Source organism: Schistocerca piceifrons, chromosome 1 (genome assembly GCF_021461385.2).
Source record: "Schistocerca piceifrons isolate TAMUIC-IGC-003096 chromosome 1, iqSchPice1.1, whole genome shotgun sequence".
Lineage (NCBI taxonomy): Eukaryota > Metazoa > Arthropoda > Insecta > Orthoptera > Acrididae > Schistocerca > Schistocerca piceifrons.
The window spans coordinates 1,031,772,411-1,031,790,211 of record NC_060138.1 but is presented as its reverse complement, the minus strand read 5'-3'; the positions used below and the strand labels follow the sequence as shown (position 1 = coordinate 1,031,790,211).

The window sequence follows — 17,801 nt, the reverse complement described above, 5'->3', positions numbered from 1 at the left end:
CAGCTGTAGCAAATTTTCGCAGACACCATGTTTTACATGTACCACAATCTGGTAATTCTGCAGATTTTTCCAAATTTCTACAGCTGCTGTATCAAGTTCGCTCCTGATATGAGCGTCCTCTTATGAGTCAACTGAGTTACGGAGACGAAATATTTGGTTGCACTTTCAGAGAAAACTAGATATTTCCCAAACCAGAGTTTAACAAAATGGACAGATACCGCATGCCTGTCAGAATGAAGTGGTTACATGACTAAAAAATTCCCGAGTTAACAGTGACAAAGCAGTAATTACCCTCTAATAACGCTATATCGGGCGTACTGTATTTACAAGGTATACCCAGCTGCCTTAAAATATTTGTGGAAATTGTCTCCGAAGTATTACGCCGCTGTTGTCTATCTTTCAAATTATCCGTGACAAGTTTTGAAAAATCTTTAGATTAGTACGTTTATGACAGTTTTACATTAGTAACCTAGAGACGAATACGGAACGTTTCCAGTTAGATAAGATTCATCATGCAGTATATGAAACATGCATGGCAATTCCCATTTTATGACTACATACAACGCCAAAACTTATTTCACTGTTCCAATAGGAACAGGCTACGTACGAAGGACACATGCGAAATTTATTTTTGAGAACACCTTACCTTCTTGTACAATTTTATCCACGTCAGGTCCCCCTTGCTGTCAGTGTACTGTAGTCCGAAGAACCAGACTTCACGCAGACCAATCGTTTTAACAACTTGGTCAAACAGCTGTTTCCCAGTCGTCGTGTGCTGGATGGAGAACTCCAGCTCCGCGTCCATCGTCGTCACGCGGACGTTCATCTGAAATACAGCAACGGATCAGCTCAAAACATGTTTCAAGTACTTTTACCTCCAATAGTAGTTCCAAATTTACTTAGGCTATTATATGTAGTCCTCACTCTCACCTTACGACATTAGTCTGCTTCAGCACTTAGTCTACAACTGAAGTGAATGGCAGAGGGTAGTTCCCACTGTACCAGTTATTTGGGGCTCATTCCACTCCCTTCAGGAAGGGGGGGGGGGGCGATAAGAATAATTACACCACGCACAGTTTTCGAGTGCGCTTACCTTGTTCCCAATATTTCTTGGAATTATGAAAGCAGGTTTGTTGAGATCGTTTGCTCCTATCAACAAGCGACCGGTTGGTTTTTCAGGATCTCCGTAAAAGTTTCCCAGGGTCGAGCAAATCTATATGCAGCCTTCTCATTTCTAGATTGATTACATTTTCCTAGTATCCTATCAATTAACCGACGTCTGCCACCTGTTTTACCTACGACTGAGCCTATCTGATCGTTCCATTATACAGGGTGTACATGAAGTCAAGGAACACTTTCAATTATTTATTGCACAAGAACTAAACATTGTACAGATGTCGTACATGTTTAATTTTGAAGAGAAACTCAAAGTTTTTTTTTATAAACATTCGATATGCGAACCATGAGTGAACAGGCAGACGTCAATACGGTAATCGAATTCTTGCCATATCCGTCCCAGCATGGCATCGTCGACTGTAGCAGTCGCCTCCCATATTCTCTCCCGGAGATTTGCTACATTACGTGGAAGAGGCGGTACACACACCAGATCTTTAATGTGTCCCCACAGAAAAGAGTCACACGGAGGGAGATCTGGTGATCGGGGAGGCCATTTCATGAAACAGCTGTCCCCCTCTGTAGCACGACCAATCCATCAATGCAGCAAATCCGTGTTCAGGTACCCACGAACTTCACGATGAAAATGGGGTGGAGCCCCAACCTGCTGAAAGATGAACGGAGAGTCGGACTGCATTTGAGGCATCAGCCACTGCTGCAACATGTCCAAGTAGGAATATCCAGTGACAGTGTTCGCTCCATACCTGAACTCGCCATGTTTGCGACTAGCGCTGACTATCGGCAAATTACCAAACTACGCTGTGGCTATATATATATATATAAACTTTCAGGGCTTCTCTTCAAAGTGACATGTATGGTATCTGTACAATGTATGGTTCTTGTGCAGTATATAACTGAATGTGTCCCCGGACTTCACGTAAACCTTGTATGTCCCTACAAATTCCGACATTCAGGTAGAAACCAATTGATAAGAGTCTAATGCCCTTAAGCTGCAAAGTTTGTGTCGAAACCTATTTTAAACGATCTGGCAACTGCCTTTAATATTTCGTTGCAAGATACACTTCAGGATTTTTAGGGACGAGTTGCTAAGAGTTTCTGTAGCTTGGCATGTTCCAAACCAGCCGCCCTGATAAAAGTATCGACGCAACAAGACAGAACCGCCCTAAGTACACTGTTAAGCCTTTCTTGAAAAAGTGTGTGTGTGTGTGTGTGTGTGTGTGTGTGTGTGTGTGTGTGTCGGTGGCACACGCCCACTAGCACCTATCACCATCAGTGACCGAGATAATTACGCCCATGCTTGCTCTATCAATTGGGTCACCCGGGAACGCCTGACGAACGATTCAACGCGCTGCCTATGAATGGAATGTTACTCATTTGAGTTCGTGTCGTCGTCCAGTTTAATTTTTCCTAGTGTACCTAATCATCTACACCGCTAGGAAGTTCTCAAAAACACTCATCACTTAACCAACAGTTATTTCTGGCGCAATTTTGATTAACATTGAGAAATTCCTCCCCTCTTAACGTTTATTGGTTTCGAAGCACATATGTTTGTTGAAATTACTGTGCTCTTTAGAAATCTAACCCATGTAACGTAAAACAACAAAAAATATTAAGCTGCAGTCAGGATGGAACAGTCTTACTGAGCGTTTGTACTTTAAGTAGTGCGCATCTGCTTTCTTTACATCTTAGAACTATTTACTAATTGACGTCTAATTCATGTTCCTGTGTAACGACAATATGCATCTCTTATTCCCATCCACATTACGTTAATCATAATAAAATCTGAAAAACGAGTTTCGGATTGTAAAGGTTTCTGTTTATCTTAGCACTGGCTTTTTGGTCCCGTAACGATAGCTAGGAGATTTCAATAAAAATTAGTCTTTTGCACCAAGTTAATTTGAAAGAAAGGAAGATTTTATGACGTCCACAAGAGACACTCGAACCCACACTGAAAATATGCCTTAGGATGCTGTGCAAATGACGTTTTAGAGGCCAGTTAAAACCTGGGCCTTAGGTGTAGGATCCAACTACAAACTGCTGGTACCAGCATTAGGGCGCAATACATAGTCTGACATCAGTCGGCATACTAGCATCGCTATCAGACCACGAGGTAATGAATTCAGTTCAATGCGTTCTTTTGGAATTTGAATAATTTTACAACTGGAATTCACAACAGATATCAAACATATCTCCTGATTACCGCGGCCATATAAACAGTTGCATGCTGCATCACCCGAAGAAAGAAGGGGTCAACCATTGCTAAAACTACGCAACATACGAGCACCCTTAGCACGTGTCTTAACTAATTTACAAGCCAGGTGAACTGCCCAGCTGAGCTAAAGTCGATCGCTCACTTAACACGTGAAACAGCTGCTTACATGGAAGCAGCAACAAAGTAAATTTAGAGAAACCTTTCCAAATTTCTTCTACGGTAGGTATTTCTTTATTCGTCGTATCAGTTCATCGGCTTTAGTCTGCGGTTTACTACCAAGGTACTGTATATTTAGGATTACATGTTTACTTACAGCAGCATAAGCAATATTAGCTCCTCAGGGTAACTTCAATAGGTCTCAACTTTAGGTTTTTGCTAAACGCTGCCAGAGTGTATTGACCGTTCCCTGGAACGCACCACCGTCGCCTATGAACCCCGTTTTGTGTCATGGGGATAGAAATCAGTACCACGAAGGGCAACCCTTGTCAAGAAGAACCTAATGAGTTCTTCGACAGTTGGTGACACGGAATATTTTTTGGAAACTATGGTCCATCCATGGCCTTCACGATGCTAGGACAGGACCAACAAATTGTGAGCCTTCTGAGGTCACACAAATGACAGACCAGGGTACAAAGATTTCTTAAACAAGATCAGACTATATCAGCTTGTAGACCACAGTTCAGAAACACAAATTTGGCAGCATGTTCTTTCACATCCATTACACATCGAAGTATGGATACTTCTATCTCCTAGTTACACTTACAAATAAAACTATAGGGTATCTTCCTTAACAACAGTCACAGCGCAATTAAGAACCATTCATTCTATTTGGGATGAATAAATCCATCAATGGTTCATCTTGACGGTTAAAGAAAATCTAAAATTTTCTGGAGACCAGGTTGTCATTCCGACCAATGAGCCCCACTGCGAATGCTGTTCTCTAATACAGGATGAGTTGGCTGGCGTTCGTAAGCCACTGCAAGTCGCCCTGACTACTAACTATTGGTAGCTGCTGCGAATCGGCGTGTTGGAAGAACTCTAGTGCCGCGTACCCGTTTTACTGATAGAGGTACCTCCAGTACCACCTGCTCCTGTGGATCCTGTCTCCTCCGCAGACAGTACACGCTCTGTCATTACCTGTCCACTTGACTGCGAGTGTCATGTAAATGGTAGATCTAGGCGTCCTGTACAGGGTGGGCGTGGACCAGGGAGGGCTCAGGGTGTTTTACTGATCACCCTATCCAACAAATCTGAGGTGCTGCCTTTTACTGAAACAACCTGAGCCAGTGGGACTCACCTCACCTTTTCTGGGGAAACCTGTTTTGTCCGGTGTCGAGACGGCAGTTCGAAAGTATGGCGCATGATGGTACCCCTTAGAGCAATAGCAGCAAGGCACAGCAAAGGGCACCAGATGTCTTCAGTGTGTATGCCTGTGAGCCTCATTCAGCATGTTTAAAGAGGCTATTCCAGCACCCAGTGAGAGACCAGGGAATAACAGTATTGTGCCGCACGTTTGAACAAATGCTACCTGTCGTCTGGGCTCCGAGGTCCTAACTGGGCCATTCCAGTGACTGGCAGAAAATACTGAGAATTGGCATGGGGTTTCGAAGAAGCTCAGAAGTTGCATCTCTGTCCACAGAACTGACCGTAGCCCTTTGGTTCTGAGTCGAGTGGATGGACTGAACCAGAAACTTCAAAGGTTCTGTGACAAGCTAGGCTGCGACTTCCTGAACTTGCGCATTAGGGTTACGAATGTAGCGCTCGATACACAAGGTTTTTTATCGATTAGGTGATTCTCCATCCAATACAGATAATGACAGCTGTAGAAAACGCAGAACTATCAGTGTAAGAAAAAAAAGAAATGCCTCACAGAAGTGACTTAACATCCTCACTGCTGACTGCCGAAGCATTACCAACGAAGTGCCTGAGTTTGAAGCACTTTGGAAAAGCAGTGGAGCTCATAATACTAGGTACAGACAACTGGTTAAAACCTTAAGTTGATAGCAATGACAGAGTGTGTGTGTCAAATGGACAGGCCACAGGTATATAGAGGATGTATTTGTTGCAGTAGACAAGACACTCAAGTCTTGAGACAGAGAAATCGAACCCGCTCGCGAGATTTTTTGGGTAAGACTCATTTTAAGTAGTGAGCATAAAATGACAACTGGGTCCTTCTATCGCCCGCCATACTCTTCTCCAAGTGTAACCGGAAACTTGCCAGAAAACCTCAGTTCACCTGTACGTAAGTTCGCCAATCACACTGTAATCATCGATCGAGGCTTTAATCGTCCAATCAATTGCGGAAATTAATTTCCTTAATGCTGGGCGTAACAAGACATCCTGTGAAACATTATTAAATGTCTTCTTTGAACCATATTTAGGAAGTCCACTCATGATGGAAATATATCGGATCTAATGGCAACAAACAGACCTGACCACCTTGAGGATGTACAAACCGGAACTGGTGTCAGTGACCATGACGTGGATATGGCAACCATGGTTACCAAAGCACAAATGAGAACTACAAGAAGCAGAAAGACGTGTTACATGTTCAGTAAAGTAGATAAAAATTAGTGGCGTCATGTCTCAATGAGGAACTTTTAAACTCTGAGCACAGGGCAGGAGCATGTAGGGGACCTAAGACTCAAGATTACAAGAAAAATTGCCCGTACACTGGGTAGATTTGTATCCAGAAGAACGTTCATAATGGGAGGGAACCTCAATAGTAAACAGTCATTGTCAAGAAACGTCTAAGAAACAGATTACTGCATAAAAGTGTAAATGCGTGAAGCCTCCAATGACTACCGTAGCAGAATAGTGTCAAAAGATCTTTCACAAAACTCAAATAAATTCTGGTCGTATGTAAAGACTGGAAGTGCCATCAAAGTCAATGTCCAGTCCCTCACGAATGGGACAGGAACAAATTGAAGGTAGCAAAGCAAAAGCTGAAATGCTTAACCCTGTTTTCAAATGGTCCTTTACAAACGAAACCCCCAAGAGAATTGGCCATAGTTTAATCCTCGTACCTCCGAAAATAGGAAGTAAGTGTTAGTGTCAGTGGTGTTGAGAAACAGCTGAAATCGTGCAAACTGAACAAAGCTCCAAGGCAAGATTGAATACCGGTCAGTTTCCATACTGAATTTGCAGCTGAGTTAGTTCCTCTTCTACCAATAATCTTAGATCCTCTAAAAAAACAAAAAACGTGCCCAGTTCTTGGAAAACGCGTAGGTCACAACCGTCTACAAAAAATGGTAGTAAAAGTGATCCACGAAACTACCGGCCGGTAACCTTGACATCGATTTGTTGAATCTCTAACCATATCCTGCGCTCAAACATAATGAGGTATCGAACAGAAGACCACCTCAATGCCGACCAGCATGGACCACCTCAATGCCGACCAGCATGGATTCCAAAAACATCGACTCTGTGAAACAACTCACTTCTCACAGAACGTACTGAAAGCTTTGGATCAAGGTAGTCATGTAGATGCAGTATCTTTAAATGCAGAAAAGCATTTGACTCGGTACCACACCTACGCTTATTTTCGGAAGTCCTATCATATGAGCATCATGTGAAGTTTGTGACTGAGGATTGAGGACTTTTTGGTATGGAGGACGCACCATGTTATCTTGGATGGAGAGTAGTCGTCAGCTGTAGAAGTAACTACGGGTGTGCTCCAGGGAAGCGTGTCTAGACACTGTTCATGTTCTATAGTAATGACCATGCAGACAATAGTAACCTCAGACATTTTGCAAATGATATAGGTATGTAATGAAATACTATCCGAAAGAAGCTGCAAAAAATACTGTCAGATCTTGAAGTGGTGCAACGATTGGTAACTAGCTTTAGATGTTCAGAAATGTAAAATTGTGCACTTCACAAAACGAAAAAAAGGTGTCCTATGACTAATATCAATGAGTCACTGTTGGAATCGACAAAAGGGCAGCACGAATGGTCAGAGGATTGTTTAATCTATGGGAGTGTCAGATACTGAAGGAACTGAGCAGGAAGACTAAGATATATGTAAACTATACCGAGAAAGTCAAAGTTCCAAGAACCAGCTTTAAATGAGGACTGTAGGAATGTAACAACCCCTACTATCGCTAACATAGGGAACGTGAGGATAAGATCAGAATAATTACAGCACGCACAGAGGCATTCAAATAATTATTTCTTCCGCGCACCATACGTGAATGCAACGGGAAGAAATCCTAATAACTGGCACAACAGAACATACACTCTGCCATGAGTTTAACGATGTCTTGCAGAATGTAGATGTAGACTAAAGGCATTTGGAGACGCCAATATTTCTAATGCCTGAATTACAGCCACAAAAATCTTACTCCTGTTCTGTATGCAAAATTAGATACAGAAACTTATCATTCAGTTCTTACTCCGGTGTTAAAACAGCCTTACAAAAAGTTAGAAATACACTGAAGCGCCAAGAAACTGGTACAGCCATGCGTATTTAAATAAGAGATATGTAAGTAAACAGGCAGAATACAGCGCTGCGGTCGGAAACTGCCTATATACGACAAGTGTCTGGCGCAGCTGTTACATCGGTTACTGCTGCTACAATGGCAGTTTATCAACATTTAAGTGAATTGGGACGTGGTCTTATAGACAGCGCACGAGCTATGGGACACACGATCTCCGCGGTACCGACGATGTGGGGATTTGGGGATTTTTCCGTACGGCCATTTCACGAGTTTACCGTGAATATCAGGAATCTGGTAAAACATCAAATCTACGACATCGCTGCGGCCGGAAAAAGATCCTGCAAGAACGGGACGAACGACGACTGAAGAGAATCGTTCAACGTGACAGAAGTGCAACCCTTCTGCAAATTGCTGCAGATTTCAATGTTGCGTCATCAACAAATGTCAGCCTGCGAACCATCCGACGAAACATCATCGATAAGGGCTTTCGGAGCCGAAGGCCCACTCGTGTACCCTTGATGACTGCACGACACAAAGCTTTACGCCTCGACTGGGCCGTCAACACCGACATTGGGCTGTTTGTGACTGGAAACATGTCTGGTCGTATGAGTCTCGTTTCAAATTGTATGGAGCGGATGGACGTGTACGGGTATTGAGATAACCTCATGAATCCATTGACTCTGCATGTCAGCAGGGGACTGTTCAATCTGGTGGAGGCTCTAATGGTGTGGGGCGTGTGCAGTTGGAGTGATATGAGACCCCCGTTTCGTCCAGATACTACTATGACAAGTGACACGTACGTAAGCATCCTGTGATCACCTACATCCATTCAAGTCCATTGTGCATTCCGACGGACTTGGACAATTCCAGCAGAACAATGCGACAACCTACACGTCCAGAATTGCTACAGAGCGGCTCCAGGAACACTCTTCAGAGTTTAAACACTTCCGCTGGCCACCAAACTCCCCAGAATTGAACATTGAGCATATATGGGATGCCTTGCAACATGCTGTTCAGAAGAGATAGGAGATCTCCGCCCCCGCGTACTTTTATGGATTTTTGGACAGCCTTGCAGAATTCATTTGTCAGTTCCCTCTAGCACTACTTCAGACATTAGTCCAGTTCATGGCATGTTGTGTTGCGGCACTTTCTCGTGCTCGCGGGGGCCCTACACGGCATTAGGCAGCTGTAACAGTCTCTTTGGCTCTTCACTGTAATACCGGAACTAACGCCCTTAAAATAGTAACAATATCTACACTGTACTAGGGACAAAGCTGGTTGAAACCAGTAGTAAATAGTAACAAAATTTGAATTCATATTGGAACGTATATCGCAAATAGCTTGAGAACTGGTGGTAGAGGCAAGTTTATAGCCACCAAAAACATTAACTCTGCTAGTGAAATCGGTACAGATTATGAATTCGAAATAATTTTGGTTAAGACAGGTGTTAAAGGTGCACCAAACATTCATATCGGAAGCTTTTATAGACCCCTGCCTCAGAAGCAATAGTGGCGTAAATTTCCTTGTCTAGTCATACTTCTAGGTGGAGATTTCTACTACCAGCTATAGAAGTGGCAGACTCAAATGATTAGTAGTAGGGGGCACGGAACCTTGTGAAATTGTTTAAAGTATATTACCTGAAAATTACCTTCAGCAGATAATCAGAGAAGCGACTCGTGAAGATGACATCTTACACTTGCTAGTGATAAAAGACCCAAACTTTTCGCCTCAGTTGACATAGAATACAGAATAACTGATTACAAGGCCGTTACAGCAACAATAAATACGGCTGAAAATAAGGATACCAACGAAGCCAGAAACCTCTTTCTGCTTAGCATGAGCGGTAAGAAAGGTTTCAGATTGCATGAACGGTCGGCACGAAAATTTCATCGATCATTAACAATGCTGAATATCAATTTAAGTTCAAAATTATTGTACAATGTTCTTTCGACAGATTGGTGTCAAACTTGTAAGGGATAGGAAACACCCGCCATGGTTCGAGAGGCACCTAAGGAAACTGCTACAAAAGCAAATAAATAGCTTCACTGCTAATTTAAACGTAGTCAAAAGTCACACAGGCAGAGGTTATACGAAACCAAAATTAGCGTTGGGAGAGCCACGTGCTAAGTGTTCAGAGATTTCGAAAGCCAAATTCTGTCCACGTACTTCACAGAAAATCCTACGAAGTTGTGTTAAATCAGTGAACGGATCGAAGCCATCTATCCAGACCTGATTAAAATGGCAGTGAAATGGACGGTGACAAAGATGAGGCTGAAATTACTAAGCGTCCTTTTTTCACAGAGGAATATCGCCCTGTAGAGCCTCTTAAATCGTTGCACAAATGACAAAAGGGCTGACATCGGAAAGTGATCAAAAGGTGGAAAAGCAACTGAAATCGCTCCACGGAGGGGAGACCAATGGGACCTCACGGGATATCAATATGATTCTACATAGACTATGCTGAAGAACTTGTCCCTTTTCTAGCCGCAGTGTATCTTATGTCTTTGGAGGAGCGACGTGTACCTGACGATTCGAAAAAAAATAAAATAAAAAGCATAGGTATTTCTCGTTTTCAAGAAGGGTCGTCTAACAGACCACATAACTATAGGCCTATATCCCTGACGTAGGTCAGTTTTAAAATTCTGGGAGATGTTGACCGAAAATTTCTGTAGGAACCAACATAGGTTCCGAAAACAACGATCTTGTTAAACCTAACTCATTCTGTTCGCGCACGAGACCCAGAAAGCAGTAAATATAAGTGCCCAGGTAGACCCAGAGTTCCTTCACTTCCAGGACGTATTAGATGCAGTTCCGCACTGCCGCCTAATTAACAAAATACAGGCGTACGAAATGTCTGACAAATTGTCAGACTGGATTGAACAGTTTCTAGCAAACAGAACAAAGCGTGTCATTCTAAACAAAAAGAAGTCTTCAGGTGTAAAAGTAACTTCTGTGTTACAGGACCATCACTTTTCAAAAAATGTATAACCTAGTAGATAACCTCTGAAGTTCCATGAGGCTTTTGCGGGCGGTGGTGTTATACACACTGAAGTCCCCACGCTAGGCAATTGTAGCGAACTGCAATAAGTACTGCAGAAGATCGACGCTTAGTGCAAGGAGCGCCGGTTGACCCTCAACAAAAGTGTAACGTACTGCTAATACATAGAAAGACCCGTGGTTGTGCGAGTGTGTGTACACGGGTCAACTTCAAATGGAACGACCACATAAAATTAATCGCAAGTAAGGCATATGCCAGAGATTCATTCGAAGAATCCTCAGGAAATGTAATCCAACAACTAAGGGGACAGCCTACAGAATACTCGTTCGTCCAATGCTTTAATATTGCTTCTCAGTCTGGGATCCAAACCAGCCAAGACTGATAGAGAAAATGGAGAAGGTTCAACGACGGGCGGCGCGTTTCGTTGCAGGTTAATATTAAGCACCAAAGCGTCACAGATCCAGAAACACCAGTGGAAGGAGCTGGAAGAGAGGCCTTCTGCATCACGGTTGTGTTTATTGTTGAACTTCAGTGAGCGTACGTTCCTTGAAGAGTCAACAAATGTATTACTTCCTCCAAAGTATATCTCGCGAAAAGATCAAGATAAAATCAAGAGATTCTAACCAGACTAACGTTCCACCTATTGTGGAAGAATAAATGAAACTAGGAAGTAATGAAGACATTTCGAGAATATCTCAATTCCCAGTCTCTGTAACCGTCTTTATTACCATGTGCCAATAACTTGTTGGGGTGGGGGGGGTGGCGAGATAGTAACTTGCAGAACTAAATTTTACTACTGTGCGACGACATTTGGTGATCTGTCTCCATGATCCTGGGATACTTAGGTGCACCATGATTTGCACTGTTCGAATAGCAATTGGTTCAGCAATGGACATCGCATTAATATCAGCTCTTCACGTTTCGGAGTGGAAATCAAGAACATTATACAAACTGATCATGTTTGTAGTTAACATCCATGTTTTTAGTCTTCAGACTTTTACGTTGTTTACATTTACGGACTTACAATTCTCTATGACATCCTTTAAGAGTTCAGTGTCTTCAGTCCAAAAACTGGTTTGATGCAGCTCTCAATGCTACACCATCCTGTGCAAGCTTCATCGCCGAGTACAATCTACATCCTTCTGAATCTGCTTACTGTATTCATTTGTCTCATTCTCCAAATTTCACACTCCACGCTTCACTCCATTAGTACATTGGTGATCCCTTGATGTCTTAGAATGTGTCCTACCAACCGATCCCTCCTAGTTAAGTTGTGCCACAAATTCCTCTTCTCCCCAATTCTATTCAGTACCACCTTAGTTACGTGATCTACCCATCTAATCACCGAGTGATGTGGAGCAGTGGTTAGCGCACTGGACTCGCATTCGGGAGGACGACAGTTCAAACCGGCATCCGGTCATCCTGATTTAGATTTTCCGTGATTTCCTTAAGTCGCTTCAGGCAAGTGTCGCGATGGTTCCTTTGAAATGGCAGGGCCGATTTCCTTCACTCATCTGATGGGACCAATGACCTCGCTGTTTGGTCGATCTATACTCTATATTAAATTTCTCTTCTTCAGAAATGCTTTTCTTGCCATCGACAGTCTACATTTTATATTCTTTCCACTTCGACCATTATCAGTTATTTTGCTGCCCAAATAGCGAAACTCACCTACTACTTTTAGTGTCCTTTCCTAATCTAATTCCCTCGGCATCACCTGATTTAATTCGACCACATTCCAATATCCTCGTTTCGCTTTTCTTGATGTTATCTTATAGCCCCCTTTCAAGACACTGTCCAGTCCGTTCAAATTCTCTTGACGGAATTACAGTTGCATCGGAAAACCTTAAAGTTTTTATTTCTTCTCCCTGGACTAATTCCTACTCCAAATTTCTCTATTTTTTTTAATGCTTGCTCAATATACAGACTGAATAACTTCGAGGATAGGCTACAACCCTATCTCACTCCCTTCTCAACAACTGCTTCCCTTTCGTGCCCCTCAGTTCTTGTAACTGCCATCTGGTTTATCTACAAATTGTAAGTAGCCTTTCGCTCCCTGTATTTTACCCCTGCCGCAACTAGAATTTGAAAGTATTCCAGTCAACACTGTCAAAAGCTTTCTGTAAGTCTATAAATATAGGTTTACCTTTCCATAACCTACCTTGTATGAGAAGTCTTAGGATCAGTATTGCCTCGAGTGTTCCTACATTTCTCCAGAATCCAAACTGATCTTTTCCAGGATCGGCTTCTACCAGTTTTTCCATTCTTCTGTAAAGAATTCGTATTAGTATTTTGCAAGCGTGATATATTAAACTGATACTTCAGTAATTTTCACATCTGTCAGCACATGCTTTCTTTGAAACTGGCATTACTATCTTATTCTTGAAGCCTTAGGGTATTTCACTTCACATCTTGCTCAGCAGATAGAGGAGTTTTGTCACTGCTGGCTCTCCCAAGGCTGTCAGTTCTAACAGAATGTTGTATATTCTTGGAGCCTTGTTTCGACTTAGATCCTTCAGTGCTGTCAAATTCTTCACGCATTATCACATCTCCCACTTCATCTGCATCTACGTCCTCTTCCATGTTCATAATACTGCCCTCGAGTACATCTCCCTTGTATAGACCCTCTATGTACTCCTTACACCTTTCTGCCATCCCTTCTTTGCTTAGGACTGGTTTTCCATCTGCGCTCTTGACATTCATAAGGCTGGTTTCTTCAAAGATCTCTAATTTTCTTGTAGGTGGCATCTACCTTACCCCCTAGTGTTATATGCTTCTAAATCCTTACATTTGTCCTCTAGCCATTCCTGCTTAGCCATTTTGCACTTACTGTCTCATTTGAGACGTTTGTATTCCCTTTTGCATGATTCATTTACTGCATTTTTATATTCAATGTATCTTGTGTCTACAAAAGAGGTCTATTGGACCCAGTCTTTTTACCTACTTTACCATCTGCTGCCTTCACTATGACATCAAAGCTACTCATTCTTCTTCTACTGTGTTCGTTTCCCCTGTTGTCACTCATTCCCTAATGCTCCTTCTGAAACTCTACAACCTCTGGTTCTTTTGCTTTATCCAAATACCATCTCCTTAAATTCTTTGATTTTTGCAGTTTTGTCAGTTTCAATCTACAATTCATAAACCAATAAATTGTGGTCAGAGTCCACATTTGCCCCTGGTTATGTCTTACAATTAAAAACCCGGTTTTTAAATCTGTGTTACCATTATATAATCAACCTGAATCCTTCCGGTGACCAGGTCTCTTCCACGTACACAACCTTCCTTTCATAATTCTTGAATGAAGTGTTAGCTATAATTAAATTATGCTCTGTGCAAAATTCTAGCAGGCAGCTCCCTCCTTCATTCTTTTGCTTCACAGTCCATCCCCCATTTCCTACTATGGAGTTCCAATCCCCATGAAAAACTTTCGTCTCCCTTAACTATCTGAATAATTTCTTTTGTAGCATCATACATTTCTTCAATCTTTTCTTTTGCAGAGCTAGTTGGCATATAAACTTTTACCACTGTGGTAGGTGTGGCCTTTGCGTCTATCTTGGCTACAATAATTCTTTCACTATGCTGTTCGTAGTAGATTATCTGCGTTCCTATTTTTTATGCATGATTAATCCTACTCCTGCATTACCCCTATCTGATTTTGCATTTATAATCTTGTATTCACCTGACCAGAGGTCCTGTTCCTTCTGCCACCCAACTTCAGTAATTCCCACTGTAACTTTCCCTTCTTAAATTTTCTGGCCTACATGTCTGATTAAGGGATCTGATATTCCACGCTCGATCCGTAGAACGCCAGTTTTGTTTCTCCTGATTACAGCGTCGTTCTTAGCAACACCGCCCGGAGATCCGAATGGAGAACTTTTTTACCTCCGGAATATTTTACCCATCATTAAACCACACAGTAGAGCTGCATGCCCTCGGGAAAAATTACGGCTGTAGTTTCCCGTTGTTTTCATCCGTTCGCAATACCAGCACAGCTAGGCCGTTTTGGCTGATGTTACAAGGCCAGATCATCAATTACCCAGACTGTTGCCCCTGCAACTACTGAAAAGGCTGCTGCTCTTCTTCAGGAACCATGCGTATGTCTGGCCTCTCAACAGATACCCCTCCGTCGTGATTGCACCTACGGTACGGCTATCTGTATCGCTGACGCACGCAAGCCTTCCCACCAACAGCCAGGTCCATGGGGGGGGGGGGGGCATGTATTGTAATATTTTGCAGCATTTTGTTATAAATTAGCTGCGATGTTCCCATTTAATGTAGTGTTTCATGATTTTGCCAACAGATGGGATGATAATGTATTCTCGACTAACACTACAGCTGCGCTCCCCCGAAGTCGCAAGTACGCGCCGACGAAACGTGTTTCTAACTGTCGTGTGGCACATTTCACGGTGGATGTTTCCTTTATAGTTGTGAATCCATTTTAGGTGTGGAATAAGCAAGCAATGTACATTTTACTTGTACACAATAGGTACTGTGAGATATCTATACTCATACATAATTTTTTTGTGAAATGTGACGACAGGGATCTTAGGAAGTCAACGCATAGCGTCATGACACTGACTTACCTCATTTTACTCATTTGGACTACTGTCAACGTTGCTCTTACGTCAGTTCCACACCTTTCTGCAAGATATTTATAGCAAATATCATTGGAACACAGTACTTCACACAGAACTGATGAGAGGGGAAAAAAGCAGGTTCACTAAGGACAATGTTGTTCTTGCTTTATTCCTTACCACAACAGCTGCCAAAAACAACCTAAGGAAGCTGTTTACGTTGTTGACTTGTTAACGTTCTTAAGATGACTGATGCAGTGCGGTGAATGAACTGACCACTACTGCAAAATAGCCTTACCTGTTTCAAAATTACCTTCCGATTTATGCTTAAAAAATGGCTCTGAGCACTATGGGACTTAACAGCTGTGGTCATCAGTCCCCTAGAACTTAGAACTACTTAAACCTAACTAACCTAAGGACATCACACACATCCATGCCCGAGGCAGGATTCGAACCTACGATCGTAGCAGTCGCACGGTTCCGGACTGCGCGCCTAGAACCGCGAGACCACCGAGGCCGGCATTTATGCTTCAAGGTTATGTACAACTATGAACAGTAGCAATAAGAAGAGTTATATTTACACAATGTGACTCGTATGTAGTTAATAAAAATGGCTGCAACATTGTTATTTTGCTTTAATAAAACCATGTTTGCTTGAAAATGCTTCCAAATTATCTTAACATACCCTACCCTACATGATTCAGGACCAAAGGCCTTGCGATCTGTTCTTACCTCGCTCTAATTTAATAGCTTTCGCGTCTTATTTCCAGCATATCGGCTGTGTTCCCGGGCTATACTACAGCCATCCGTGATACTGCAAAGCTATGGTAGATAGTTAATCTGAACTTTCAGGGGATAATAGGTATACTGTTTAAACTGTGTACGTTCATAAACTTCGTCGCAGTAGCAAGGTTTCAAGGCACTGAAAGTGCGACATCTTTTGAAGATGCAACTAGGTAGAATGGAATTTTGAAATTCGATTCTGCAATACACTTTCAGCATTCCTATAACAGTGTTCACAGGTTCGTCGGCATTCCTCATCTCTTAGATATAGCGTGTTGAGGACTAATCTGTGACGTAACTGAACACTGCCAGGAGATAAAGGCTTCAAAGATTTATGACTAATAAATTCCTGAAGGCCTACGCTTCAGTACACCACTTGCGTGATACGAGTAACTCACACCACAGTCCAAACCTTAAGCTGCTAACGCTTGATACATCGTGGACAGACTCGTACGTTACATGTTGCCGCAACTGCCAGATGGTCGCTTCGCTCATCAACCTCAAGTTTGGTCTAATGTCGTTTTCTATTCATATCGCTCGATGTCTCATTTTCAACGTAACAGTTTTACTCCAAATCATCGAATATCTGCGTCATACATTTATCTAGCCCTGCTGCTGCAATTCTTTTCTTCCCCCAACCCTTCAACTACTTTTCAGCAACGACTCCAAACTATTTTCCCTATTTCATGAAGTTCTTTGTTAGTAATTGTTTCTCGAAGGAAGCCCCCATTTCTTACTTCATCAAAGACTTTTACCTAGTCTTTTAACATCACTTTTTAAAGATTTGAAATATCTCCTGTTCTGGACGTTAGCAAATGTATCTTTAAAAACCACCTGCTTCTCACAATTATTGCGATTACGTCATTATTACATTTTCCTTCCTCATTATACTTCCTAGGTAGGAACATTTATCCACTTTCTCAACAGTCTTGTTCACATTTAGCCTTCAGTCATCCATGATGTCAATCTGTTGCGCACATATCTTGCATGTATATCGTTAACTTTCAGCAGACAGTTACTCGTTCTCAAACACCCGACTCGATGTCGGCTCACTTCCGGGTGACTGCGTATTGCATGTCACCAGCGAATCGTGACAATCTATTCCCACTTGCCTCACTCAGTGCCTCTATTCCGTGCCAATGTGGCATGCCTAGCTTGAGGGATACTTACGACCAAGATAACTAGCTGTCGCCAAATATTGCCTTGACTATACTCATCGAATGAAATACCGGGATAGTTTCGAAGTTAAAACGCCAAAATTCTGCGGCAGTGAAGGGTACATCGAAATTATGACATCGCAAACCCAAATAAAGGTAGGACGTTTCAATCTGACCAAAGCTCGGGATCCGGCACTAAGTTTATTAAGATCTCGTCAGCCATCTCATTCACCAGAACTGGAAAACGCTGAGAGAACGCGTTTCACCGAATAACACCTGCTATGGCGGTGCGACACCAACAGTACTTCAGCCTTATATAGGCCTAGTATTAACTTCCGCATTTTGTTGGGGCGATCTGTATTTTGCGAAAGCCAAAACCGCTTGATTTTAAGACTTATTCCAATTACTAGTTTCGACAAAATCGTGCTGTTATCTTCAGCTTGGCGTAACGCTTTGCGTTAATGTTCACATACCTGTGTCGACATTGAGAATGAAGTATGGAGT

At 42.4% G+C, this 17,801-nt stretch overlaps 1 protein-coding gene across 1 annotated transcript in view; it reads right to left on the bottom strand.

The window, feature by feature from the left end:
* The window catches only part of LOC124724159 (moesin/ezrin/radixin homolog 1), a 76,231-nt gene that overhangs the window by 49,615 nt on the left and 8,815 nt on the right, over window positions 1-17,801 (bottom strand). Inside the window, 1 exon segment of the mRNA XM_047248447.1 lies at window positions 647-826. Within this exon segment, the coding sequence (XP_047104403.1) occupies window positions 647-826 (180 nt within the window).